Source organism: Lontra canadensis, unplaced genomic scaffold (assembly GCF_010015895.1).
Source record: "Lontra canadensis isolate GAN:19392208 unplaced genomic scaffold, GSC_riverotter_1.0 scaffold51, whole genome shotgun sequence".
Lineage (NCBI taxonomy): Eukaryota > Metazoa > Chordata > Mammalia > Carnivora > Mustelidae > Lontra > Lontra canadensis.
In genome coordinates, this window is record NW_022631045.1 from 9,352,767 (window position 1) to 9,376,017 (window position 23,251).

General features: G+C 42.1%; 1 protein-coding gene across 4 annotated transcripts in view; it reads left to right on the plus strand.

The window, feature by feature from the left end:
• LRCH1 (leucine rich repeats and calponin homology domain containing 1) overlaps positions 1–22,976 on the plus strand; it is a 195,645-nt gene extending 172,669 nt beyond the window's left edge. For 2 of the 4 annotated variants that reach the window (XM_032874018.1, XM_032874021.1), the window contains 2 exons: positions 3,300–3,377; positions 20,471–22,976. In XM_032874018.1, coding sequence (XP_032729909.1) covers positions 3,300–3,377; positions 20,471–20,581 — 189 coding nt within the window. In that variant the 3' untranslated portion in view covers positions 20,582–22,976. Of the gene's footprint in view, positions 1–3,299; positions 3,378–12,035; positions 13,542–20,470 lie in introns of those variants that run through there. The other 2 variants (XM_032874017.1, XM_032874019.1) reach the window with 2 other exon arrangements.
• The last annotated feature ends 275 nt before the right edge of the window (positions 22,977–23,251 follow it).

Genomic DNA, 23,251 nt, shown 5'->3' on the forward strand with positions numbered 1-23,251 from the left:
AAAATCCTCATCTCTGGGGCACCTGGGTAGCTCAGTCGTTAAGCAGCTGCCTTCAGCTCAGGTTATGATCCCAGGGACCTGGGATCAAGCCCTGTGTCGGGCTCCCTGCTTTGGCGGGAAGCCTACTATTCCCTCTCCCACTCCCCCTGCTGGTATTCCCTCTCTCACTGTCTCTCTCTGTCAAATAAATAAATAAAACCTTTAAAAAAAAATCCTCGTCTCTGCTGTAGGGGAGATGAAGCTAGAGGTGGGAGCCTCTGCCTGGAAATCACAGAGCATGTTTCTTTCCACCCTGAAGGGAGCTATGGAGTCAATTTTATGGTCATTCAGATGAGGGTCGGGAATCAGGGATCAGCTTGTCTCCGGAGGCTAGGCCAGGTTCAGGCAAGTAGACAAGAAAGAAGAGTTTCTGTCCACACTCTTCACTGCTCATTAGGAGAGGAGGAAGAGTTTAGGGGCTAAGAAAGCGGGGTTTGGGTTCAAACGCCACATCTACTTATAAGCCATATGACTTCAGGCAAGTATTTATTTATTTATTTATTTATTTATTTAAAAGATTTTATTTATTCATTTGACAGAGATCATAAGTAGGCAGAGAGGCAGGTACAGAGAGAGGGAAGGAAGCAGGCTCCCCACTGAGCAGAGTGCCCGATGTGAGGCTCAGGCTCCATCCTAAGACCCTGGGATCATGATGAGCCCAAGGCAGAGGCTTTAACCCACTGAGCCACCCATGCGCCCCCTTCAGGCAAGTGTTTAACCTCTCTTTACCTTGATTTGTTCTCTGTCATGGAAATGTTCCTGTGAGGATAAAATAAGGCACGAATGTAAGCCATTGTTATTGGTGTTTGTAGAGCAGATTTTCGAAAAATTCAGAGCCCCTAATTTCAAGGCACAGTCCTCATAGAATACCACATAATGAACGTTCTTCTCCCTGCCTTCCCCCCAGGAAAGGCTCACCATGGCATTTTTTCCTTCTCTTTTTAATTTAAATTCAATTAGCCAACACATAGTACGTCAGTAGTTTCAGATGTAGTGTTCAATAATTCGTCAGTTGTGTGTAACACCCAGTGCTCATCACATTGGTGATGGGCATTAAGAAGGTCACAGCGGTATGTTTTGTGCTTTTCTTTTCTCTTGGCGGCAGGTAGCGGAGGATCTCATTCCAGCTGTCAGTTTCCTTTCTATATTGTGGAACACATTTTTCCTCTGAAAAGTTTTACCACATTTGCCTCAGAAAGCATGGGGAGCCGCCTGGGGGGCTCAGTCACTCTGCCATGGGCTCAGGTCATGATCTTAGGGTCCTGTGACCGAGCCCCCCCATGTCTGGCTCCACGCTCAGCAGGGAGTCTGCCTCTCCCTCCACCCGCCCCCCCCCTTCATGTGCATGCTCTCTCTCTCCTAAATAAATAAATAAAATCTTAAAAAGAAAAAAAGGAAATCATAGGGGGGAAAAGATGAGTTTGTCTTCTCTTTCAAATCTGTCTCAAGCTTACCTTAGTTTGGGCAGCAAATTCTGTCCTATAATCCAGTATGAAACTTTCCAGTGTTTTCTATGCCAAATTCTTATTTCATAATTGTTCCCAAATTATGAGAAACTATGACTCCTCATAGCTTCCAATTTGAATCTATAATTGTATTATTCATAGTGAATCTGAATTGTGTACTAAGCATTTTTATATTTTATTAAGCCTTCAGGACATGCTGCATTCATCTAGAAATCTTTTGATTATCAACCTGTTTTCTTTTTTATTTATTTATTTTAAAGATTTTTACTTATTTATTTAAGATGGGGAGAGAGAGAGAGTGGGAGCACGGGGTGGGGCAGAGGCAGAGGGAGGAGCAGACTCCCCAGTGAGCAGAGAGCCCGATGTGGGACTTGATCCCAGGACCCTGAGATCATGACCTGAGCTGAAGTCAGATGCTTAACTGCCTGAGCTGCTCAGGAGCCCCTATTTCCCTTGCTAAATAATTTTTTTTAATTGAAAAAGTAGCGGGAAATAATGCCCAACAAGAGAAAATACAGAAACTCCAGAGGGAAGGAAAAAAACAAACAAACCCAGCAGCCTTTATTCCATAAGCCGAAGACCACTATTAACCTTTTGGCTTCTCTACAAACTACTAGCATCCTTTCTGCATTTAAGTTGTTCCTGAATTCTGAGCTCCTCACAGATACCATTTAGTAGTTTTTAAAACTTATCAAAATCTAGAGTTTCCTCATGCCATCAAAATTCCTTCATAAATACCCATTTTAATAACTGTAAGATATTTTAGCTTATGTTTTCATATCACAGTTTTCCTTTTTAGAGATACGGGCTGTTTCCAAATGTCCACTTAGCAAACATTCTTGAGTGAGTGTCTCAGAGCTCCTCTGAGCAGCCTGGCCATGCTGCACGTTGGAGCCTGCTTGGGTCCTGGTCCGAGCCCTCACTGTCCATGCAGTGTCTGTACAGGCTGTGCTCTCTAATCCGGAAGGCTGCTCCCTACCCTCTCTCTACATCCCCTCACCTTGCAGGCTCCCATTTCTCCTCTACTTCAACATCTCCAGGAGCTAAGCTATTCTTGACCCTGTAGAATGGAGTTACATTCTTTTCCTTGCTTTTTTTTTTACCCTCCTTATCGTCATGTCACAACAAAGACCTATACCATACTGTACTGTAATCACCTTCAGCTTACCAATAGTTCCCACTGGACTGGAGCTAAGCGACCATGGCTTGCGTGTTTGGCTTCCACAGGTACACACTTAGCCTGGAGCAGAGTATCTGACCCCCGGGACACCCTCTGTTTGCACCATCATCGCTGCCCTGACAGCATTGGGTGCCTTTTCTAACCACATTATTGTCAGCATTAAGCATTCTTAATTTTTCATTCGCAAAAATATTGTCTATTTTCTGTATACCAGGCTGGTGCCATTTTGACTCTTCAGCCTATGGTGTGGTCGAATCTCTAACTATTGTATTTATAGCAAGTGCTTTTCTATCCTAAACCCAGGCAACATCGTAAAATGCGTCAGGTGCCCCACTTACTTACATCTTTATACACACACACACACACACACACACACACACACATATACACACACCACAGCATATACAATGTCTGGAAGAATAGAATTAAAAATCTTAATAATTCTTATCTCTAGGTAGATGTTTCTAGATGATATTATTATCTTCTTTTTGCATATATATTTTTCCTCCCATGAACATATGTTAGTTGTGGCATTAGAAAGTTTAAAATTTAACCTGTTACTAAAATTATTTCTCTCTTAATAATTCATTATTTCTGCATATTTGTATTTCTAGCCCAAACTTAGCATGGCCAAATGCAGAAGAAATGTGGAAAACTTTTTGGAAGCATGCCGAAAATTAGGAGTACCAGAGGTAACGCCAAACTTAGTCCCCAGAACTATGTTTTGGTGCAGATTTCCTTTAATATATGTGTTTGAATCCACTGAATGGATATATAGCTTTGCACATGCTTTTTAGTCTCAGTGTTTCTTAAAGAATACTATTAAATAAGTTATATAAAATTTTAGTTTAAATTCCTCTATTGAAATGAAATTAAAATGGCTTGAAGTGGTAGGGTCGATACTGAGGGAAAAGAGAATATAATTTCCTTAAGGTTTTGAAACAAATGCAAAATAGTCAGCTTGAATCTCTACTCCAAGAGCAGAAACTATTGCAGCTTCAGTGAGCCTTCTAGCAGGTTCCACAGGGAAGAATTTTGGAGCTATTGGTTTTCCTTATCCACAGCTCTTAGGCAAAGCAGACCTGTAGTTGACTACTAATCTGTTGATTTCCATTCCGTATAGTTGCATTTTGGTTATGTGGATCAAAATGATCAATGTTGAAAATGTTATAACTATTGTTATTATTATAATTAATCATTACCAATAATAATAACAATGTTTGTATGTTGCTTTATAATCTGTTACCTGTTCGCAGTTCCGTTTCCCCCCGTTAGTCCGCTGTAGACCCATCTAGAGTTCCCTATAGGCAGCCCAACTATATTTGGCTACTTTCCTTTCTCCCAAGCTCAGCCCCAGCCTCAGCTGGGACTAGCTCAGTCCCAGCCTCAGCCTGATGGCTAATTTGAGGCTTTTAGAGGACTTCGCTATTAGTAACATAAAATGATTTCTTCAGGAAACAAAAGCCAGTCCACTCAGTATTTGGGGGTAAGTTGAGAAGTTTATCATCATTGTGATAAACGGAAATGCACAGAAAATTACATTTTTTAAAATTTTCTTCTGTGTTTTCCTATCTGCCAAAGACAAAGTAACTACAAATTCTGTCATGAAATACTATTTATGAATATGTGAAGGAATTATATTGTAACATAATTCTCTTCAGTGATAGGAGTTAGGTATTGGAATTAAGAAAGGGTTATTCTCCTCTCCTCCCACTTTCCCCTTTTTCCCTCCATCTTCCTTCCCTCTCCCCTTCCTTCCTTCTTTCCTTCCTTCTTCCCTCCCTCCCTCTTTTAGCTTGTTAAGATTGAAGGTAAGGGGTTAGTGGTGTAATTTTTTTTCATCTTATTTGAAGACAAGGAGAGACCTACTATAGCATCATTATGTCAGAACTATATCCATAAAGAAAAGCTCGGAAATTCATGTTTAAAAAGAGTATAATCTTTATATGATGGACTAAATGTCTTTGTGATCAATCCAGATGTCTTTCAACAATGTGAATCTGTGTGTCCGTATTGCCTGTGCATTTATTAATATTGTATATACCTTGTTGGCTTCAAATATTTGTAAAACTTCCTATACATACTATTTTTAATAATGTGATCCAATCCTGGGCTAATAAGATTTCCATGTGTGAATCAAAACTATCATACCAAGTTTCAGAAGTTATTTGTGTCTGTGCTAGAAAGCACTGGTGAGTTATGACCTAATCCCTTGTGATGTTTTTAAACTCATCAGAAAATTTTTTTGGCTTCTGGTGGTACAAAATGAAATGTAGATGCCCTTAACCAAGTGTTATGAGTAGATATTGGTAATTGCAATTTTCTTTTAAAGTAGGGAAAAGGAATTAAATTACCATAATATGCACAGAAAAATGTATCATAATTTCTGAAATATGCCCCTAGCACCATGTCCCATGGCACTAATCAGCAGTTCGTAATTTCTGAGAAGATTGAGTTACAGGGAATAAATAACCTTTCTTGCCAGGGTCCCATTCAGCTATTCTTAGTAAGAAACATATTACTTAGGCCATTTTTGACATTTTTTTTTTTAAGATTTGAGGAGACCTTCAAGTTTTCATCCTGTATAATGTGTATGTGTGGTTATGTGTATGCATGTGTGTGTGTGTGTGTGTGTGTGTGTGTGTACACATATATCCATCCTGATGGATAATCCAATAGCATTTTACCAGTGACTACAGTTACATTAAGCTTTTTGCTACCAGAAAAATTCTGTTGGTTAGTTGGCAATTGAACTTCTTAAGGACATATATTAAATTAAGGAAGGAGTGTTCTCGTGGAAAACTAGAAATGCTGTTGGAAGGTAATTGGCAGATCTCCCTGTACACACAAGGGAGCTTGCTTTCATCTCACAGAAGTAACGAGGAATACATGATTGGAAATGAGGAAATCTTGTCATCTGGACATAGGATAGTGAGTTCAGGGAGGGGTGGAATGATTCTCTTAGATACACTTCTTGCATTACTCAAGGGGGTTGATGTAATAATGTGTATGTGGTACACTACAATTAATTATTTATATTAAAAAATTATATCACAAGCCTAAGTGCAGCAATTCTCCATATACGATCAGACATTTGAAAAGACTGGTTACTCCCCCCCCCAAAAAAAAGAGGGAGAGAAAGAGAACCTATACCATTACATTTTCTTAATTGCATCACACTTCATATTTGGGGAACAAAATAGTCACTGATTTCCCAGTCACACAGTTAATTCCTCAGTGTAAGCTTTTCCTGCTTTCTTTCTTCCATTACTTAGATTCTCACAGATACTCTTAAGTCACAGAGATGGTGAATTCTGTAGTTTATAATAAGCTCTATACTAATTGACAGTGATGAATCACCCGGTAGAGACTGGAAGGTCACAGCTGTGCTCTAAACTCTGCATTTGGTGTCCTTTGTCATGGAATCACTGTTGGAAGCTCCAAGGCAAAGGCCGCACTGGCCCCTGATACAATTTTGTCAGGTTCTGTCCGTGGAATGTGGTTGCTGAGCACGGGGTAGTTAAGTTTTTACATATAAAAGAATCTGAAGGGATGGAAGTCAATCTAAAAATGTTCCAGTTGTTCTAGTTCATTATATTTTCCTTAGAAGTCCAGGTGGACACAGTCCTAGCTCTGTGCTTCAGGGTGAGTCAAGGTTCATGAAGCATTTCACTCTGGTGTGGATTACCTTTAAATGTGCCTTCTTCGTATGGGCTGTGGTCAGCATACTTGCAGGAGGTTAGCGTATGAAAACAGGTAAGGTAACTCTGGACCTCTGGGTGTTATTTGTGATGTCTGGTTAAGGCCAGCTCTATCCTCTTGGCTCCTTAGTCAGGGGAACAGGCAGAATTTGGAACAACAGCTGCTACTGATGGAGAGAAGACACCACAGAAAGACATTAGCAATGGGGACCTGGAGCAATTCTGTTAGGGTAACAGGAGAATTAACTTGCTATTAATTTGCTATGAGGTAGAGGCTTGCTAATGAGATTGCCAAGGAGAGGTCCTTAAAAATGAACCGGAAGTAGCACTCGCGGGCAAGTTTCTTTCTCAGTGGAGGGGATTACATCCCTTCTAATAATTATTTCAGTGTAGGTCATTTTCCCTCCTGCTGCTCATTTCGGGTACGTTTGTTTTGTTTTGGGGACCACGTCCTCCACAAAAGGGACACAAACAGAGCGAACATAACCTGGAAGGAGAAGAGTGAGTGGGTGAAGGGGATCTTCGAGCAGAGGGAGAGAGTACAGAGGTTTGGGGTCAATTATCTCTACATGTGCTGGTACCTAGTTCTGTGCCCTGAGGCTAACTCCTTAAACTGAGCAGCAGTTAACCATTCATCGAGGACTTCTCATGCAGGCAGTCATCTTACATGCTCACTGTGGAGGGTTGGAGGTAAATGTTTGATGGCTATACCCTGAGGAAACCAAAGTGGGGAGAGGTGAACCCCTTTCCGAAGCTCAGGCTCGCAGCTCCGTAGCTGCGGATCTGGCGTTGGAACCCTGCTCTCTGTGCCCGAGCGCCCCGCTCTATGGACAGCAGGTGCTGGACTTGAGCAGTAAATTCCAACCACATTCTTCAGAGCCCTCTAGTCTTTCCAGTAGCCAGCACAGGAGGTGAGGGAAAGCCAAGGGGTGGGGAGGAGACTGCAGATCATTCTAGCCCCTTTGCATCCGCCAGAGCGGTTTCTTCTTTGCCCATAGTCTATAGTGGATTCCCAGCTACCATTCTCTTTGGGAAGAAAGATATCCTATTGCTAAACACAGTCTGGAAATCATCGGACTCCCAGAGTGCTTTGAGCTGTAAGATTCCATGAAAGCTCATCTGAATCCTGCAGCTCTCTAATCGCTTTCCCTGCTTAGGGGGGCCTATTTGGCAGTAGAAGGGCGCATCAGGGAGCCTGGGGAAATCTGGGGATTGGGTGGTGGTGCCGGCACCACCCAGAGCTCCTTGCGGCAATGAGGCTGGTGGTCAGACTGTGCAGGCTGTCTTTGACTTCTGTAGCGCTGCAGCATCAGCTCGAACTTGAAGACAGGCCTACCCTTGGTGGGCTCTCAGACTCTTAAGGATACATTCTTTGCATCACCCAAGACTCTGACTTTGGTTAACCCTTGGACTCGTGAGGCCCTTAATGCACTGAGGCTTCTTTCCTTGGCCTGTAAACTTGTAGAAGATTCGTGGTTGGCAGCTGGGGGTTTCCAAATTGATTCAAATTGAGGGCAGTTTGGGGCTCTTAATAGTGTTGTCGCAGGTCCAGAGAAACATCTGATTTATGAAGCATTAAAAGTATTAGAAAATATGTATTTGTTTGGTTCATCAGGGAAATTTTTCTACTCGGTTTTAAATAAGTAGCCTTGGCCTCAGACCTCTGTAAGGAGCAAGGTCCTTAATTTAAGACATTTGCTCTCTTTAGAGGAGGAGGGAACTTCATAGTCATTACTGTCTGCAGAGAAGTAGAGAAGAGGATTTGGGCAGCAGCTCCTCTTAGTGGAAGACTCCTTGGGCCCCTGCCTGCCTGGGCAGCACAGAGGCCAGGGGCTTGTGAGACCACAGGGCATCCCTCGGCTTCTGCATCGGCCAAATGGAGTTAAAAATAAAATCCTAGAGAACATTCAGATTCTAACAATGATCATCTTGATCTAAGTGGTTGATCAAGTTGACATTGTGGCTGAGTTGACATGGTGGCTGAGTCTTCTTTGCAATACCTTTCATATTTGCCTTTTGTTGTTTTTTTTGTAATGAAATAGTGGTATCTGAAAGTAACAGTAGTAACTTCCCTACTGTCAGTGAGGTTTTAGGAAGTTTGTAACTACTCTGAATTTTTTTAAATTGTCATACATTCTATAAATTGAATATGCAACTCTTTTTTGTTGTTGCTTTAATCTTGAGAACAGGAGAAATGAATTCTTTCTCTTTGAGCTTTATGCCTCTTTTCTTCCCCCTAATCAGTAACTTTAGCATCAATTTAAATCATAACTAATAAATAATTTTGGGGGGATGGGATGAGATTATTATTACAAAGTTTAATTTTCTGGTTAGTCTTGAGGTCAGATAACCAGAGGTGTAGACTGGCACATTTATTGGTGTGTCTTGAGATCAGATAACCAGAGGTATAGACTGGCACATTTATTATTTTATTAACAGCAGTTTTTAAATTCATAATTTATTAAAAAGGGTCAGTCTCCAGTGTGTAAAATCAGGTGCATTTCTTAACAAGTAGTATGTGTTTACCATTGAGAAAATAAGACTCCTTTCCCACCATGAGTCTCCTGATGGCAGGGTCGCCTGTGGTCAGCAGTTCATATATGCATTGTTGAGAATAAACCTTTTATTTTTTATTCTTTTTCAAAGATTTTATTTGTCAGAGAGAGAGAGCACTCACAAGCAGGGGGAGTGGCAAGCTGAGGGGGAAGCAGGCTCCCCACGGAGCAAGGAGCCTGATGTAGGACTTAATCCCAGGATCCTGGGATCAGGACCTGAGCCGAAGGCAGACACTTAACCAACTGAGCCACCCAGGCGACCCAAGAATAAACATTTTAAAAGCAGCACCTTCAGTTACAATTCTAGATAAAGTAGTTTACTGATAATAACAGTTTTCCTATAAGTCCTTAAAATTGATGATTAGTTCTCATATACTTGGAGAAAATTCTAGAAATCCTTCATTACCTCACCCCACCCCTCCAGATTATATACCTTGTCCATCAGCACTTTAAAAATGTTCAGAATGACTATCAATATTCCTGATCCTTGTTATCTTGGATTAAAAAAAAATACTTTTTAGGTGTTGACCTTAAAAATTAAAATTATATTTAAATAAATTGAATATATTCTAAATTTCCTAGAATTTAGACTGTATGATGCTCAGAACGTTTATAAACCAGATCTTTTGCCTGATCTGTCTACATTTCTGTTTGTGTCCATAGTATTCGGGGAAACTGGGCTAATCTTTTAATAGTAACCTTAGTCACACATTCTTGAGTTGACTCTAAGAGAATCAGTTAACCTGTGGCGATTGTGATTTCTGTTCTCTGTGGTGGGAATTAGCATCCACACTTGTTCTGAGGACTCTGATTATGTTAACTGTGTTTTTCAAATGCCTTGCAGTAATTACTAATTTTGAGTGAAATTTTGCCTCTTTAATTGTCTCTTTAAATTTTCTTCCTTTTTAGCATTTTCCTATTTTAATTGTAAGATAAGAAATGTATAATCCCTAAGTCCCTCTCATTATGACTGTAATTTGGTAGGCATAAGTGTCAGAAAATTCATTTCTCACAGTGGTTTCAGCCCTGGTTCCTACCCCAGCATCCCCTCAGAGGCTGCCCCGAGGGCTGCTGAGGGATGAGGAACAGAATCAGAGAGCAGGTAAGAGAGGGCCCCAGCAGCCTGCACTCTCCCCGTTACGGGGATTCCAGTTTTTGCCTATCAGATGATCTGAGACCCATGCCTTTTCCTTTAAAGATTATGATTTAGTTTAAACCAGCCACCATGGACTGTGAGTCTGGCCCCTACCCACTTTAATCTGAATTAAGCCCAGAATCTGTGGCATCATGAAATTAATTCCAGGCAGAGAAGAGTGTTGTGTTTTGGTTCCCCATGTGAGACGTGTGCTGCTGAAGAACACGGCAAGGAAAAGCTGATTCAAGTTCTTTGATGGCGCTGCCGGGTTGCAAACCAGACATTTCCCACAGGGTTCCAGGAAATGTATTAAAATACACACTAGAGGTAGAATGATTTGCTTTTAACATGGAAATACCCACTTTTGTGAAAATCACATTTCAGTCTGTCGATGCCTTCTGTCTTATGTCTGCTTTGCTCAGATTTCACTGGTTAAAGCCCAACATTGCAATAGAAAATTCTGATTGCAATAAAAACTTCTTTCTTTAGATGTTTCCCCATCTGCTTCGTCTGTGATCAGCCTCTCTCTCCCAGTGAAATCAAATCTATGTGTAGCTGTTTTAATTCTTAGGAAAGGAACAGTGGTAATTTGATTCCTCCAAATCCACTGAGAAAAGATGCATCATCTGAATAGAATATTAAGGAGATTTGATATCTTTAAAAAGTCTTTCCTTCACAGCAGCATCTCTACCTTCATAAATTAAGAGTTGAATGCTTTTCACCTTATTCATCCCACTTGCTATTGTAGTATTCCTATTTATCTAAGGGCATCAAACTAACTTCAGAGGATATAAGCAAGACAGCATCTCATATCTTAGAATCTTTCAGTGGCTCCACGATTTGCATCTGCTTCGCAATGAGGCTAAAATAAAGGGTAAATAAATAATAATAAATAAATAATAATAATTCACAATGAGGCTAAAATAAAGGGTAAAACTGTAGCAAAATATGTTATAAAATATAGATTATATATATTTTAAGTGCTTTGCCAATTTTGAAATAAAGCTGCATTTATCAAATAAAATATAAAATATTTATAAAATAAAATATAAATATTTTCAGTCCTTTTTTAATTTGGACACAAAACTACTGACCTATTAGTTATAACCACTGTTAATGGTAAGCTGTGGTCATTTCCAGTTGAGGAACTCAGTGAGTCAGGAAACGGTTTACTGCAGATATCCAGCTGCAGATATCCAGAGGCCGACTCAGAAGTCTAGTGCCCCACTGTTCCTGTTTAGTGGTGAAGAAATTCACCTAACAGCCCCATGTGGGCATGTACTTTTATTCTAACTGCACATCTGAGAAGGCTCCTCTAGACTTTGGCTTATGGCTTTGGCTGCAAAACATGAAATTTAATGTACTTTCTGACACGTGTTAGGAACATAATTAAAACCAGCATTCCCCAGAGTTTATCAATAACCCTTAAAACAAGAAAAAAAATTAGATGTACGTATCACCTATCAGTGAGAACTCACTTATATTCATTCAGTCTTCATAAACCAGGCTGAAGACCACATTGAGAATGGTGAGGACAGGTGGGGACTCAACTTGGAAGTTTATATTTTTCCCTTGGGTAAGGTTATGTCCTCAGTGTCCCTAGTGGAAAGCTCTTATTCTTACGCCCTTGGTGAGCACGTGATACCACTGAAATATTCGAACCGTTTCGATGCCAGAATGACCTATAAATTGCAGAACGTGCCATTCCTTAGTGGTGGCATCATGGGTGGAGGATTTCTTTGTGCTGTTTGCCGAAAACATGTTGGGTATGCTACTTTTCTTTTGTAATGGGTTAAGAAAAATCTTTGATAGTGGAATGGGTTTTACCTGCTTGAAATAAGGGGTTACTCTTGCCATTTGCTAGTAACCAGAAATGTGTACTTCTTTCCAGCTGTTCTTCTGTGTATTTTTAATTGTATGCACTGTCTCTTTCTGTTCTAATGGCTGCCCACGGAATAGGCCGACCTCTGCTCTCCGTATGACATCCTGCAGTCGGACTTTCATCACATTCGAAAGACTGTTGACACTCTGCTGGCACTTGGGGAGAAACCCCCACCACCAACTTCTGCCCTCCGCTCCAGGGACCTTCTAAGCTTCTGTCTTGTCCATATTCTCTTTATAGTGCTGATCTATATCACTTACCGCTGGAATGCTCTGTCCGCCTAACGCCTGCATGTGCACGCACACTCCCTCTGCTCTGTCACCCTGATCCATCACAGGCCCCTTCCGCCATCTGAGTCTTTGCCTGGCCGACTTCCCTCCCTGTCATCTCTTGAGTGATCTCTGGAGTTCTGAAGCCGGACGTTACGCGTCCGATTTTCCCAAAGCACAAACTATTTCATAGAACGCAGTTGCCGTTAAAGAATTTCTCCCCCTCACTGGAAGACAGTGGCCAGTGTATCCAGACCTCACGCTTTCTCATTCCCATAGTGCCGGCAGTAGTGCACTGCAGTTCTTCTCTCTCTCCCAGGGAGCTTCGCTGCCCTGGGTAGAGCGGAAGATTCTCGAACAGGAGCAGAGGGGATTTAGGGTATGGAAATCTTTCCTTTGGGTCAGTGTCGGATCCTAATTCGGGACTGGGCAATTGTATAGAAGGGCTACCTTGCAGAGGAGACAGAAAACTGGCATTTGGGGCCCTATTTGGCCTATTAAAGTCTTTAGTAATACCATTATTGACCCAAGTTGAAAAATGCCATCGGCAAATGACTGCTTTGCTGGCCATGCAGTTGGCTTCCTCCCTGTTGCTTGCCATGGGAGCTGTGAGGGGCACCAAGGAGCATTGCTGCCCACTTCCACAGGGAGGAAGCCCCTCTGCCCTGCCCTGCCGCATGAGACCTAGCTGTGCAGGGGGTCCCTGGAAGGAGGGGCCATGGCTGTTAGAGCGCCACCTGGAGGATTCTCTTGCACATCACTTGGCGCATATTTTTACTTTTTGCTCCCGGTTAGGTCTACTCTGAGCTCTTAGGAAAGCGTTTTTCAGAAGGGATTTATATTTTTAAATAATGTAATGGGTCGTTTTTCTTTTTTGATACATCACATCATAACTGCAGGTCAAGAATGTGATGGGTTTGACTGTATTTGCTTTCAAATAAAGCCATGAGTCATGGAACATCTTGGTCCTAGCACTTGGGTTACTATGGCAGAAGCCAACAAAAAGAACGCTCTTATTTTAGAAGAATGTAGTGTCCCTAATGACTTCAAATGTCTATTTAACCTTTGTTTTCCAGTGACATTAGCAAGCTGCTTCTACCTTAAGTGAGCTTACAGGATTATATATAGTTAATATATAACTTTTGGAGTAATGTGATCAGTTTGTAACTAAAAGAAAAAAACCCACTAGAATCTTTTCTTGGCCAAGATATTGCTGGTTCTGGGATGTCTTTCTCTAATATGAGAACGCCCTGCCCCATGGTTCAGACAGCTTCCCCTAGGCTCTGCATTACATCTGGTTGCCAAATACTATTTCTTAAATTCGGGAGATGATGACATTAACTTCCTCAAGATAAATTTCGAGTTTACTCATTTGCAAAGGGTCTACATAGATGGCTTCTAAGAAGATAATTTTATTTTTCTGAATGTTTCCATGAATCCAGGGGACTTGAGAATATGGAAGAACCACACAGTTAGAAGAGTATATTTATAAATATTCTTTGTTGCTAAATCAGATTTTCTAATGGGAATTTCTTTACATAAGAATACCTTGAGTTACCTGAGCTGTTCTGTTCCCTCCTGATTTTGTGTGGATTGGTGAAATACAGGGTATGCAGATGCCACTTAGCTAACCTCGGCTGTGTATAAATAACCCACAGATGTACTGAATTGTTTTTGGTGCTATCTTGTACTCTTCAATCTGTAACACAATAAAAGCCCTTTGTGCAAAGTCTAATGAGCACCCTGAGCCATAAGTTGTTTAATAAACACATTGCGGGTGATTATTCCAGGTTCCAATCAGCCCATTGATGCCCTGACCTGTGGCCCCCACTCCCCACCCCAGAGCAGCTCTCTGGGTCTCCACCCAGCTCTGCAGTGCACTGTGGCTTCCCTTAATGATCCCTGTTTGGGTTTTTTTTTTTTTTTTTCTTCTTTGGGAGGGGTGGGGGGCAAAAGGGAAGAAGAGCCATGACTTACAGGGTGGCACTTGAAAGAAAATTCTATCGATAAAAACTGAGTAGAGCAATCATGTGAGATCAGATTTAATTTTCAGTGCTGACTTGATGGCATTCTTAGGCTATGTTCATATTTCAGTCCTGGCATCAAAGGATTCTTTGGATGTGCTTTCATTTCTCATGCCATTAACGTATCTGTTCCCTAATGTGCTGCTCCTCTTGGGATCTGTGGGGTGGTATTTTTTTTTCAATCAAGTGGTATGGTAACTAGCAGAACACAATTAATTTAGCCCTTTAGGCAAAACTTGGAATGAACTGTCTTGCCCATTGTCAGGCTGTTCATTTCTATTTAGAATATTAAGCCTCTCCACGGTTCTTCCCTGAGGTACCCACACACCAACCCACATGCTCGCATGAGGCCCGCCATTACAGCATGACTGGGGATGTAAGCTGACGTGCTTGTCGTCTGAGCGGTGGGCAGGGATTTAGTTCTATGATTTATATGCGCATCCTAAATCTCCTTCCTCACACAAGAAGGACCATTTTTCCAGTACCTTCAGTGCCTGATAAAAGGAACCCATTGTTTATTTATGTTCTGTCTTTGAGATAGAAAGATCTATTTGAAAGAGAAAGTTCTCTTTCTCCAGCTCCTCCAGCTGGTGACAGCTCACCCCTCAGTATAAGGATTTCCACAATATGTCACAACTAATGTCTATTCATTCCCTCTATTTATGGATTTATGATTCACATGTGGCTCAATGTTCGGGGCAAGACACTCACAGAATGGGGCTGGTGGTGAGGGGTCCCACAGAACTCAAAAGTAAGACAACCGAGTAGGAATTTCATCAATGAAAATAGGTTTAAAAAAAAAGGCTCTTGATACCCTGATACCTTTTGTTTTTTTACTAAGAAATTAAATTCAGTGCATGGTGGCTAGAGTTATCTCTCTAAAATCCATGTTGCTCTATAAGGATAAGACATCCTAAGAACAAAGGATGTCTCACCTTACAGGGTCAAAAGTACTGGACAACAGATTAAAATTTCAGAAGCCTGAAAGTGGTTTTGGATTAAATGAAAAATATTTTAATAACATTTTATTTCAGGGGATTTAGGTTTAAAATTAGGATTCATATTTTGGAAGTAGTTCTCAATAAACAATCAGATATATAGAGAACGTGCACTTTTTTCCTTCTTTGAAACCATCAAGGTCCAGTATCTTGGCTCTTCAGTGTGATTTTATTTGTGCTTGTGTTCATTTATTCATTCTTCTAATACCGAAGGAACACTCTTAGAGTAAGTCTCTGTCGTAGACCTTGGGGATATGTGACCCTGTCTTCAAAAATCCTGCAATCTAGACCGGGGGTCAGCAACATTTTTCCGTCGAGTACCAGATGATAAATATGGCGGGCTTTGTGGGCTCTGCAGTCTATGGGACAGCCACTCAGCTCTGCTGATAACAGTCTGAAAGCAGCCGTCAGCAACCCGCTGTGAACAGGGATGGGTGTGTTCCAGTCAAACTTTATTTACAAAAACAGGCTGTGGACTGACTTGGCCTGTAGGCAGTGGGTTTTGGACCCTTGACCTAGTAGACAAAGCAAATGGAATTCAGGGTGACACAAGATTCTGTAAAGCAGGGGATCAGACATCAGACCTGGTAGGGAACGGGGAGTCTGCAAAGCCTTTCCGGAACTGTGATGTTTTTACCCCGAGACCTGAAAGGTATATAGGAATCGCCAGGGGACAGGGGTGCAGGTTCGGGAAGTGAGGAAACGAGCAAATAATGCGTGGAGAATGAAGTATTCCCGAGGGAGGACGCACTTGGTGGTGGCAGGGCTGGAAGGCAGAGACTCAAACGGAAGGGGACAAGTCTCTAGGAGTGGGACATGGTCTCCGTTTTACATGGGAAGAAACCGACCCCAGAATGCTCAGGTGGCAGGAACTTGAAGCTCGCTCATGTGAAAATAACATAGATGGTCCTGCTTCAAGTTCAGTCACTTCAGGGGCAGGAACGGGCGTTTGAGAAACAGACTGACAGATCTGAACTATGCAGGCATCAGTGACTTCATCTTAGTCCAGCGGCTGGCCGGGGAGGAGGTCCCTGGCTTTGTGGGAGCACAAGGAACCGTAGAAAGAGGAGAGCCAGGCGGCCGTGCTCCCGGGAGGCCTCTTCCACCCGGCCCAGAGGTCTGTTGCTCTTGATGAGAAGAAGCCCAACAAACCAGGTCGCAGAGCTAACGCCTGTCCCCGAATCGAGGGTTCTGTGACCCCCCACCCAATATGAAATTTGATGGTGCTTCTCAGGATAGAGGCCCTTTCCTGTCCCCAGGGCACAGATTCACCTCCAGATGAAGGAATTTCTGGGCAGCTGCCTGATGTTGTAGAAAGAGCCCGGACTGGGAGAGGAGACGCGTGTTCAAATCCTGGCTCCTATACTTACCAGCTTTGGGACTTTAACAAAGTTACTTAACCTCTCTACGTATCAGTTTTGTCATCTGGAAAAGAGAGCTATTACACCTGCCTTACACAGCTATCCTAATGAAATAAGCAATGCAGATCCGTAGTGTTGGCCCCCAGCATGTAGGAGGGGCCCCGGAGATCTTTCTGAGTTCGCATTTACTGCTTATGGCTTCCCTGTTCGCTGGGGCTCTAGAAAGAGTTGGGTGATGGGCTGTGAGGGAACCTTTACTGATTCCGCCATTGGAGAAGCAACATAGAACACGAGCTCTTCAGGGGCCATGGGAAGCACTGCGTTTATGGAAGATACTCCTTTATGACTCTGCCCTGTGCTATAAAAGGAAACACAGCAGTGGTGCCATGTTCTCCAGGAAAGCTGCTAGGCTCCTCTAACGATGGATAAATTTAAATGCATTTAAAGTCAGTGTGAACGTACAGTGATCTCCGCTTTAAATCCCTTTCATCCAGGTTTACGTGGCCCTTCTCTGTCACTTCTGATCCAATTATAAATGTACAGCCATTCCTTCTCTCTCCCAGCTTCTGGGTCACTTCTGGGACCCTCCCCCCAAAACCCTCTGGCCTATGCAGAGGCAGGACTAGTGTGGTGGAAGATGGCCTTCAGGCCATCCTGGCTACCCTCTTCATTTCCAGCAGGCTCCCCTCGCTCAGCCTGTCAGCCAGTGCCTCAACTCATCATTCCTATCAGTCTTCATTCCAGTCCTGTGGTAAAATAACAGAACTGCTGTGTTTTTATGTTTCTGTTACCTTAGGCTAGTCTTTGTAGGTACCTCCGACATCATCCAAGTGGGTACTTCTGGGTTTCTTCAGGGCATCTGAATGAAAGGAGAAAGGCAGAAAGGAATTGAGAAGTACCTTTTTATGTCCTCTGTGTACTTCTCATTGCCATCTCTGAGGGTGGAAGTGAGACTCGTGGGCTCCACACCAGATTTACGAGTGAGGAGACCAAGAAGGTGAGAAATGCCGCTTGGAAAACTAAAGGCCGAGTAAGGTAGTTCAGTTTGTGTCGTCTCCAGAAGTCCTATCAGTGGGAGGTTGAGATCTCAGTACTTTTCCCCTCCCTGTCTCTTTGGAGCCCCTCACCCTTCCCAACCATGGCCACTAGCTTGGAACCCTGGAGCCAGCACTCCTCAGAGGGACGAGTGCAGCCATTAATGGGGCCATGTTGCATCTCAAGCAGGACTGAGTTTAGGGCACGTAGCCCCATAAAAGCCATGCTGTACACAGAGCTTAGACCCTGTGGAAATATTAGTACTTGAATTCAGGCACGTTTAGGACTCAAACACTGTGGTCAAGAAGCAAAGTGTCTTTCAAAATGCCTTGGGAGTATTTATTCTTTTAAGATTTCTATTTGCGTTCCTTACCGAGCGTTCTATTGATCTGTTACTGCTTTTCTCGATGATTCATTGAATCATAAAACCCTTTGTAATTTGATCCAAATACTTCTTTAGAGTTTGTTGTTTATCTTTTAATTAATTTGGGGTTTTTAAAAAAGATTTTATTTATTTATTTGACAGAGAGAAAGTACACAAGCAGGGGGAGCAGCAGGCAGAGGGCAAAGCAGGTTCCCCAATGAGCAGGGAGCCTGATGCTAGGCTCAATCCCAGGACCCTGGGATCCTGACCTGAGCCAAAAGCAGATGCTCAACTAGCTGAGCCTCCTCGGAGCCCCAATTTGGGTTTTGGTTTTTTTTTTTTGGTTTTTTTTTTTGACACTTAGAAGCTTTAAACTTTAAGGCAATCAATTGTTTTTATCTTTTGTAATTTTTGGATCATTTTTTAGTTTAGAAAATTCTCCATTTATTTATAAGAGAAAATGCTAACGATTCATCTCTATTTTATTAGGAGAGATGTTCATTTAACTCTTTATTAATTCATTTCGAATTGATTTTAGCATATGGTGTAAATAGAAGACTTTGTTTTTTTCCCCCCCAAGTAATGCCTTGTACCAGAAGCTTAACCATAATAGTGGCCATTTGTAATTTCCAACGAAGCCTGATGTCAACTGGGGTGCTGTGGAGATCGTAAGAATGGGGTAAACACAACCCTGCCCCTGTGGAACCAACCTTAGCAATGAAATGCCAGATTGAGGTGCTTTCACAAGCCTGTGACAGGTGGCATGGGGAGAGGATCTATCCTGACATCTGGCTATGGCCCATCTTGGCCTCACGCGTGGCTCGTGATGCCCAGCTCACACAGAGCCTCCCATCCTTCCTCAGGCTGACATGGGGCTACTAGGTTGTCTAGCAGCGTAAATGAATGTCCACCAACTATGCCATTGACAAGATAACCCTATTATGGTACAGAGCAGACATGCAAAATAATGGTTAAAATTGTGTTCTAAAGAATCAGTTGCCTTATGTTGACGTGGCCATTTCTTAAGACCTGGTGCCAGATAGTCTGAGGTACTCTGCATTTACCACAAGTTAGGGAAGGAGGAGGGATAGGGGTCATAAGGTGATGGAGAGAGTGCAGGAGAATGACATTTTCAGATGTTGGAACAACTTACTGGAGATGTCACGGCATGTCCTTTGAAGATTTTTCTAAGAGCGGCATGCCTATATTTGCGGTAATTTATGGAGAGCTCTGCACTGAGGAGGCAGGAAGATCTGGTTCTTCAAGCAAGAGTCACATGAAATGAAGCAGAAGTGTCCAAGACCCTAACTGGCCTCATGTTAAACCCTGCATCCACTGCCTGGGGCGTGACACATATCTTATTTAAACTGTCCTTAAAAACAACACTCGTTGGGCTGTGGAGGACATACCAGGATCTGTAGACAAGAGGAAGTATTTGCTGTGGAGTCTTTTCCTAGCCAAGGAGATTCCCCTCACTCCAGAGCCAGATGACAAAGGTCTGAGATTATTTTGTTGTGTTCTTTTATAAACTGCTTCGTTGAGCGTGTGGGGTTCTCCACCCAAGGAGTGATTTGCGTTGATTATTTTCCTTGACTTGTATATACTGGCCATTTCCCAAGAGCAAAAATACAACATGAGAAAGTAACAGGACATTTGTGTCTTTGACAGTTTTATGAAAGAGTCCTAAAAGAGAGACTGTTGAAGGCTGTGGTTAAAATTACTTATTTACAAGGATGTTCATAAACCATGAAGAAAGGATACCAAGGCTACCAGCATACCTCTATTTCAGAGATCACAGCAAATAAAATCAAGGTTTATGGCCAGTAGAATGGTGCATGGTCTGTATAAATGAGTGTACTAGTTCCTTTAAACGTGTGAGAGGCTCTGCGCCATTTTGCTTTACAAGAATGTAAGCTAATATAATCTTGGTGTTTGGTTTCCACCTGACTCTTTAGCTCAGTTATTTAGCATACAGGTTTTTTTTTTTAAAAGGATATTTTAAAAGATTTTATTTATTTATTTGACAGAACACAAGTAGGCAGAGAGGCAGTCAGAGAGAGAGAGGAGGAAGCAGGTTCCCTGCTGAGCAGAGAGCCTGATGCGATGCGGGGCTGGATCCCAGGACCCTGGGATCATGACCTGAGCCAAAGGCAGAGGCTTTAACCCACTGAGCCACCCAGGCATCCCTTTTTTTTTTTTTTTAATGTTTTGATCTTTTGCTTATTTCAAGATGCTTGGGAGACTTTCTGAAACAACCTTCACTTGTGAAAAATCGTCATTTTTCTCTGCAAACATGGAAAAGATCCTTGCCAATGGGTTGAAAGCAAGGGAGGGAGCACAGTCCGAGATACTCAGGCCTATGTCAGAGCTCAACTTAACTCCTGTCAGTAGTGTCCTCTAAGATTTTATGATTATGTTTTTGGTCATCTAAAAATTGACATTGTGTTCTTCTTCCTTTTAGGAAAAACTGTGTCTACCCCACCACATCCTTGAAGAGAAAGGCCTGGTCAAAGTGGGCATTACCGTTCAAGCCTTACTAGATGTAATGGTAACAAAGACTCTGTTCACATGAAACCAGCTCCTCTCTCCTTTGGGTCGGTTCAGACTCTTGTCTCGTCAGAGATCTTGAACTCTGCTCTCAGCACCTGTTCTTCCTACCCTCCCGCTCACTGCCTGTCAGCTCTCTGGCTCTGGTTGCATTGAAGGGAGGACAGAAGGGAAGATTTTCCGCCTTTCAGAACTGACTTCCATTGTTAAGATTTGAGAGATATTGACCTTAAAGCCAGTGAGGGAGCTGTCACTGAAGGACTGAGCAGCACATCAATGCCTTTTACAACCTCCTTCATCCCTTCCACGCTCACCTACTGCCATTACCAACACACCAAGCACAACCGTTTTTGCAACAAGATGCACTCGTTTTATTCCAACCAAACTTCTTGTGTATTTAGTGGGGGGAGGGGGACTCAATCAGGTATTCCACCACCAAATTTTTCAAGACGTTTCTTGAGACCATTGCCTTTTAAAAAACTATTTTCGACATACAAAATATTTATATAAATATTATTTATTAGTGAGTTGTTATTCATCCTTTGGATGCAAATTGTAAATTAGGAAACTATTTTATTACTGCTTTTTTGTGGTTAAACACTTTATTTTAATATTATAAATATTGAATTATTTTCTATCCTCTTTGGTGTGCAGTAGTTCTAGGTCTCAGTAATCATGTTTTCTGGTGTATGGGACTCAGCCAAAAAAAAAAAAAAAAAGCCAAAAACAGGTGCTTCTGTGACAAGAACTGTTTTCTGGGGAGGCATTATTTACACTTTGGTTTATGGAACATTGGTTTTATTTATATTTCTGCATTCCATCCAGTTTCCTACATTCCAGCAGCCCTGTTATCCTCTCATATAACGAACTGACTGAAATCAAGAGAGCACCCCAAAGTTATTTGTAAATAGCTGTGATGAAAAAAAAGGCATATTAAACTTGAAGATGAAATGTGAACAATTATTTTTTTTGGATTCAGACTTATTTTGGTATGCACAAAACATTCACGTTTTAACACAAAGGAGTAGTAAGTGTTAGCATCATGGGTCTTGAAGTATAATTTTGCACTGCAACTTGGCTAACGAAAGAAAATCTAGCACCAAAGGTAGATAGCAAGGAAATGGTCTAGGTAAGTAGAGGTAATAAAAAGTGCATTGTTTGATCAAAAGCTTTTGTAAGGACAGCTTTGACTGAGTGAGTGAGAATGGCAGACGGCACATGGGACCTGGATCAGGAAACCGGCCCTTCTCACACCCGCCAGTCTTAAAGAGGAAACGATTCAGAGCAGACGTGCTCATTGTGTTGTAATTTAGTTGGCACTTCCATAAAAGCGAGATTCACGGTCTCTGGTGTGAGACCACAGAAATGAGTTAGCCAGTTGGTGGGGCAGCTGCCTGCTACACCAAGGCAGGCTTAGGAGAAGGCTTAGGTAAGTGGTGTCCGGAAGACTGAGTAGCCTAGGAAGGAGGGAGTTCCGTCAACACATGACTGGAGAAGAGCCAGCAAAGGAAAGGGACCACGCATGTTGGCTCGAGACAGCCACGTACGGCGTCACAGACACGGTTACATGCATGCGCGTTGACCCCGCCGTTACAGATAGCCTGGTCATTCGTCTTTCAAAGTCTTGTGAAGGCTGACGGCAGCTTCACTTCTGTGAAAAGCCACTGTAAGTTTTGAGAGCAGCAGCCGCCACAATTCATAAGAGAAATAGAAGGGTGAATGCAAAACAAGACAGCAGGAGGGCAGTATGCGGTGAACACAGACGACCTTAGGTCAATGCCAAGACTGCCCTCTGCTGGGCGAGAGGTGGGGGGCAGTTACTGGAAATGGTCGTTTGGATTGGCAGCTAGCAGTTATTTCCTATCAAATGTACTGTGCACTTTAACCTAACTTAAAATATATTTTAATATTCTTCTGTACTGCACAAATACCTGTTTTGTCAAACAGCATAGTGATGTAAAAGAGAAAGGCATCTTGGGCAAAGAGCATATTCAATGTCAACAACATGCCAAGGTCGATATAGAAATAGGAATTTAGATTGCTGCACCTTGATGGGCATTCAGAACGCAGGTCCTGAAATATTTTTTTATGTGTATATACGGCAAACATGAAGCTCTGTAATCCTTGTTCCAAGAGATTTTTTCCCCCAAATTAAAAATATTTCTTTTGATACTAATCTTCAATATTTTTCTTAAAGTTGGCTGTATAATACAAATGGCTTCAATATTTTGTGCAATGGCTTTTTTTCCTTTTAAATGCAGTCCTTGTATGGCTAAGACGTCTTCAAGATCCTTGTACACTGTTGATATGTGCAATAAAATGTGCATGGCCAGCTGAGAGTACCGTAAGTGGACAGAATGTACATAGTACAAATATCCTTTCTTTTATTATTTAACAGCCATTAAAACTTTGAATTTGTACAAACCATCTTCTGCCTGACTTACCCATCCGATGCAAACGTTGACCATAGTCACAAAAGAAATCCTAGGGTGTTGTTGCGGAAATAGAGAGTAGCAATTATCTAGTGTTTGTGTATATACATATATATACACACACAGTGTGTGTGCATCTATGATCTATGTATCTTCCGACCTTTTTTTTTTTTTTTCCTTGAACTAAAATCTTCCCTGGAAGCGCAGAACATACAGCAGTTAAAAGCAGCGTTGCTGTAGTGAGGGGGAGTGGAGGGGTAGAC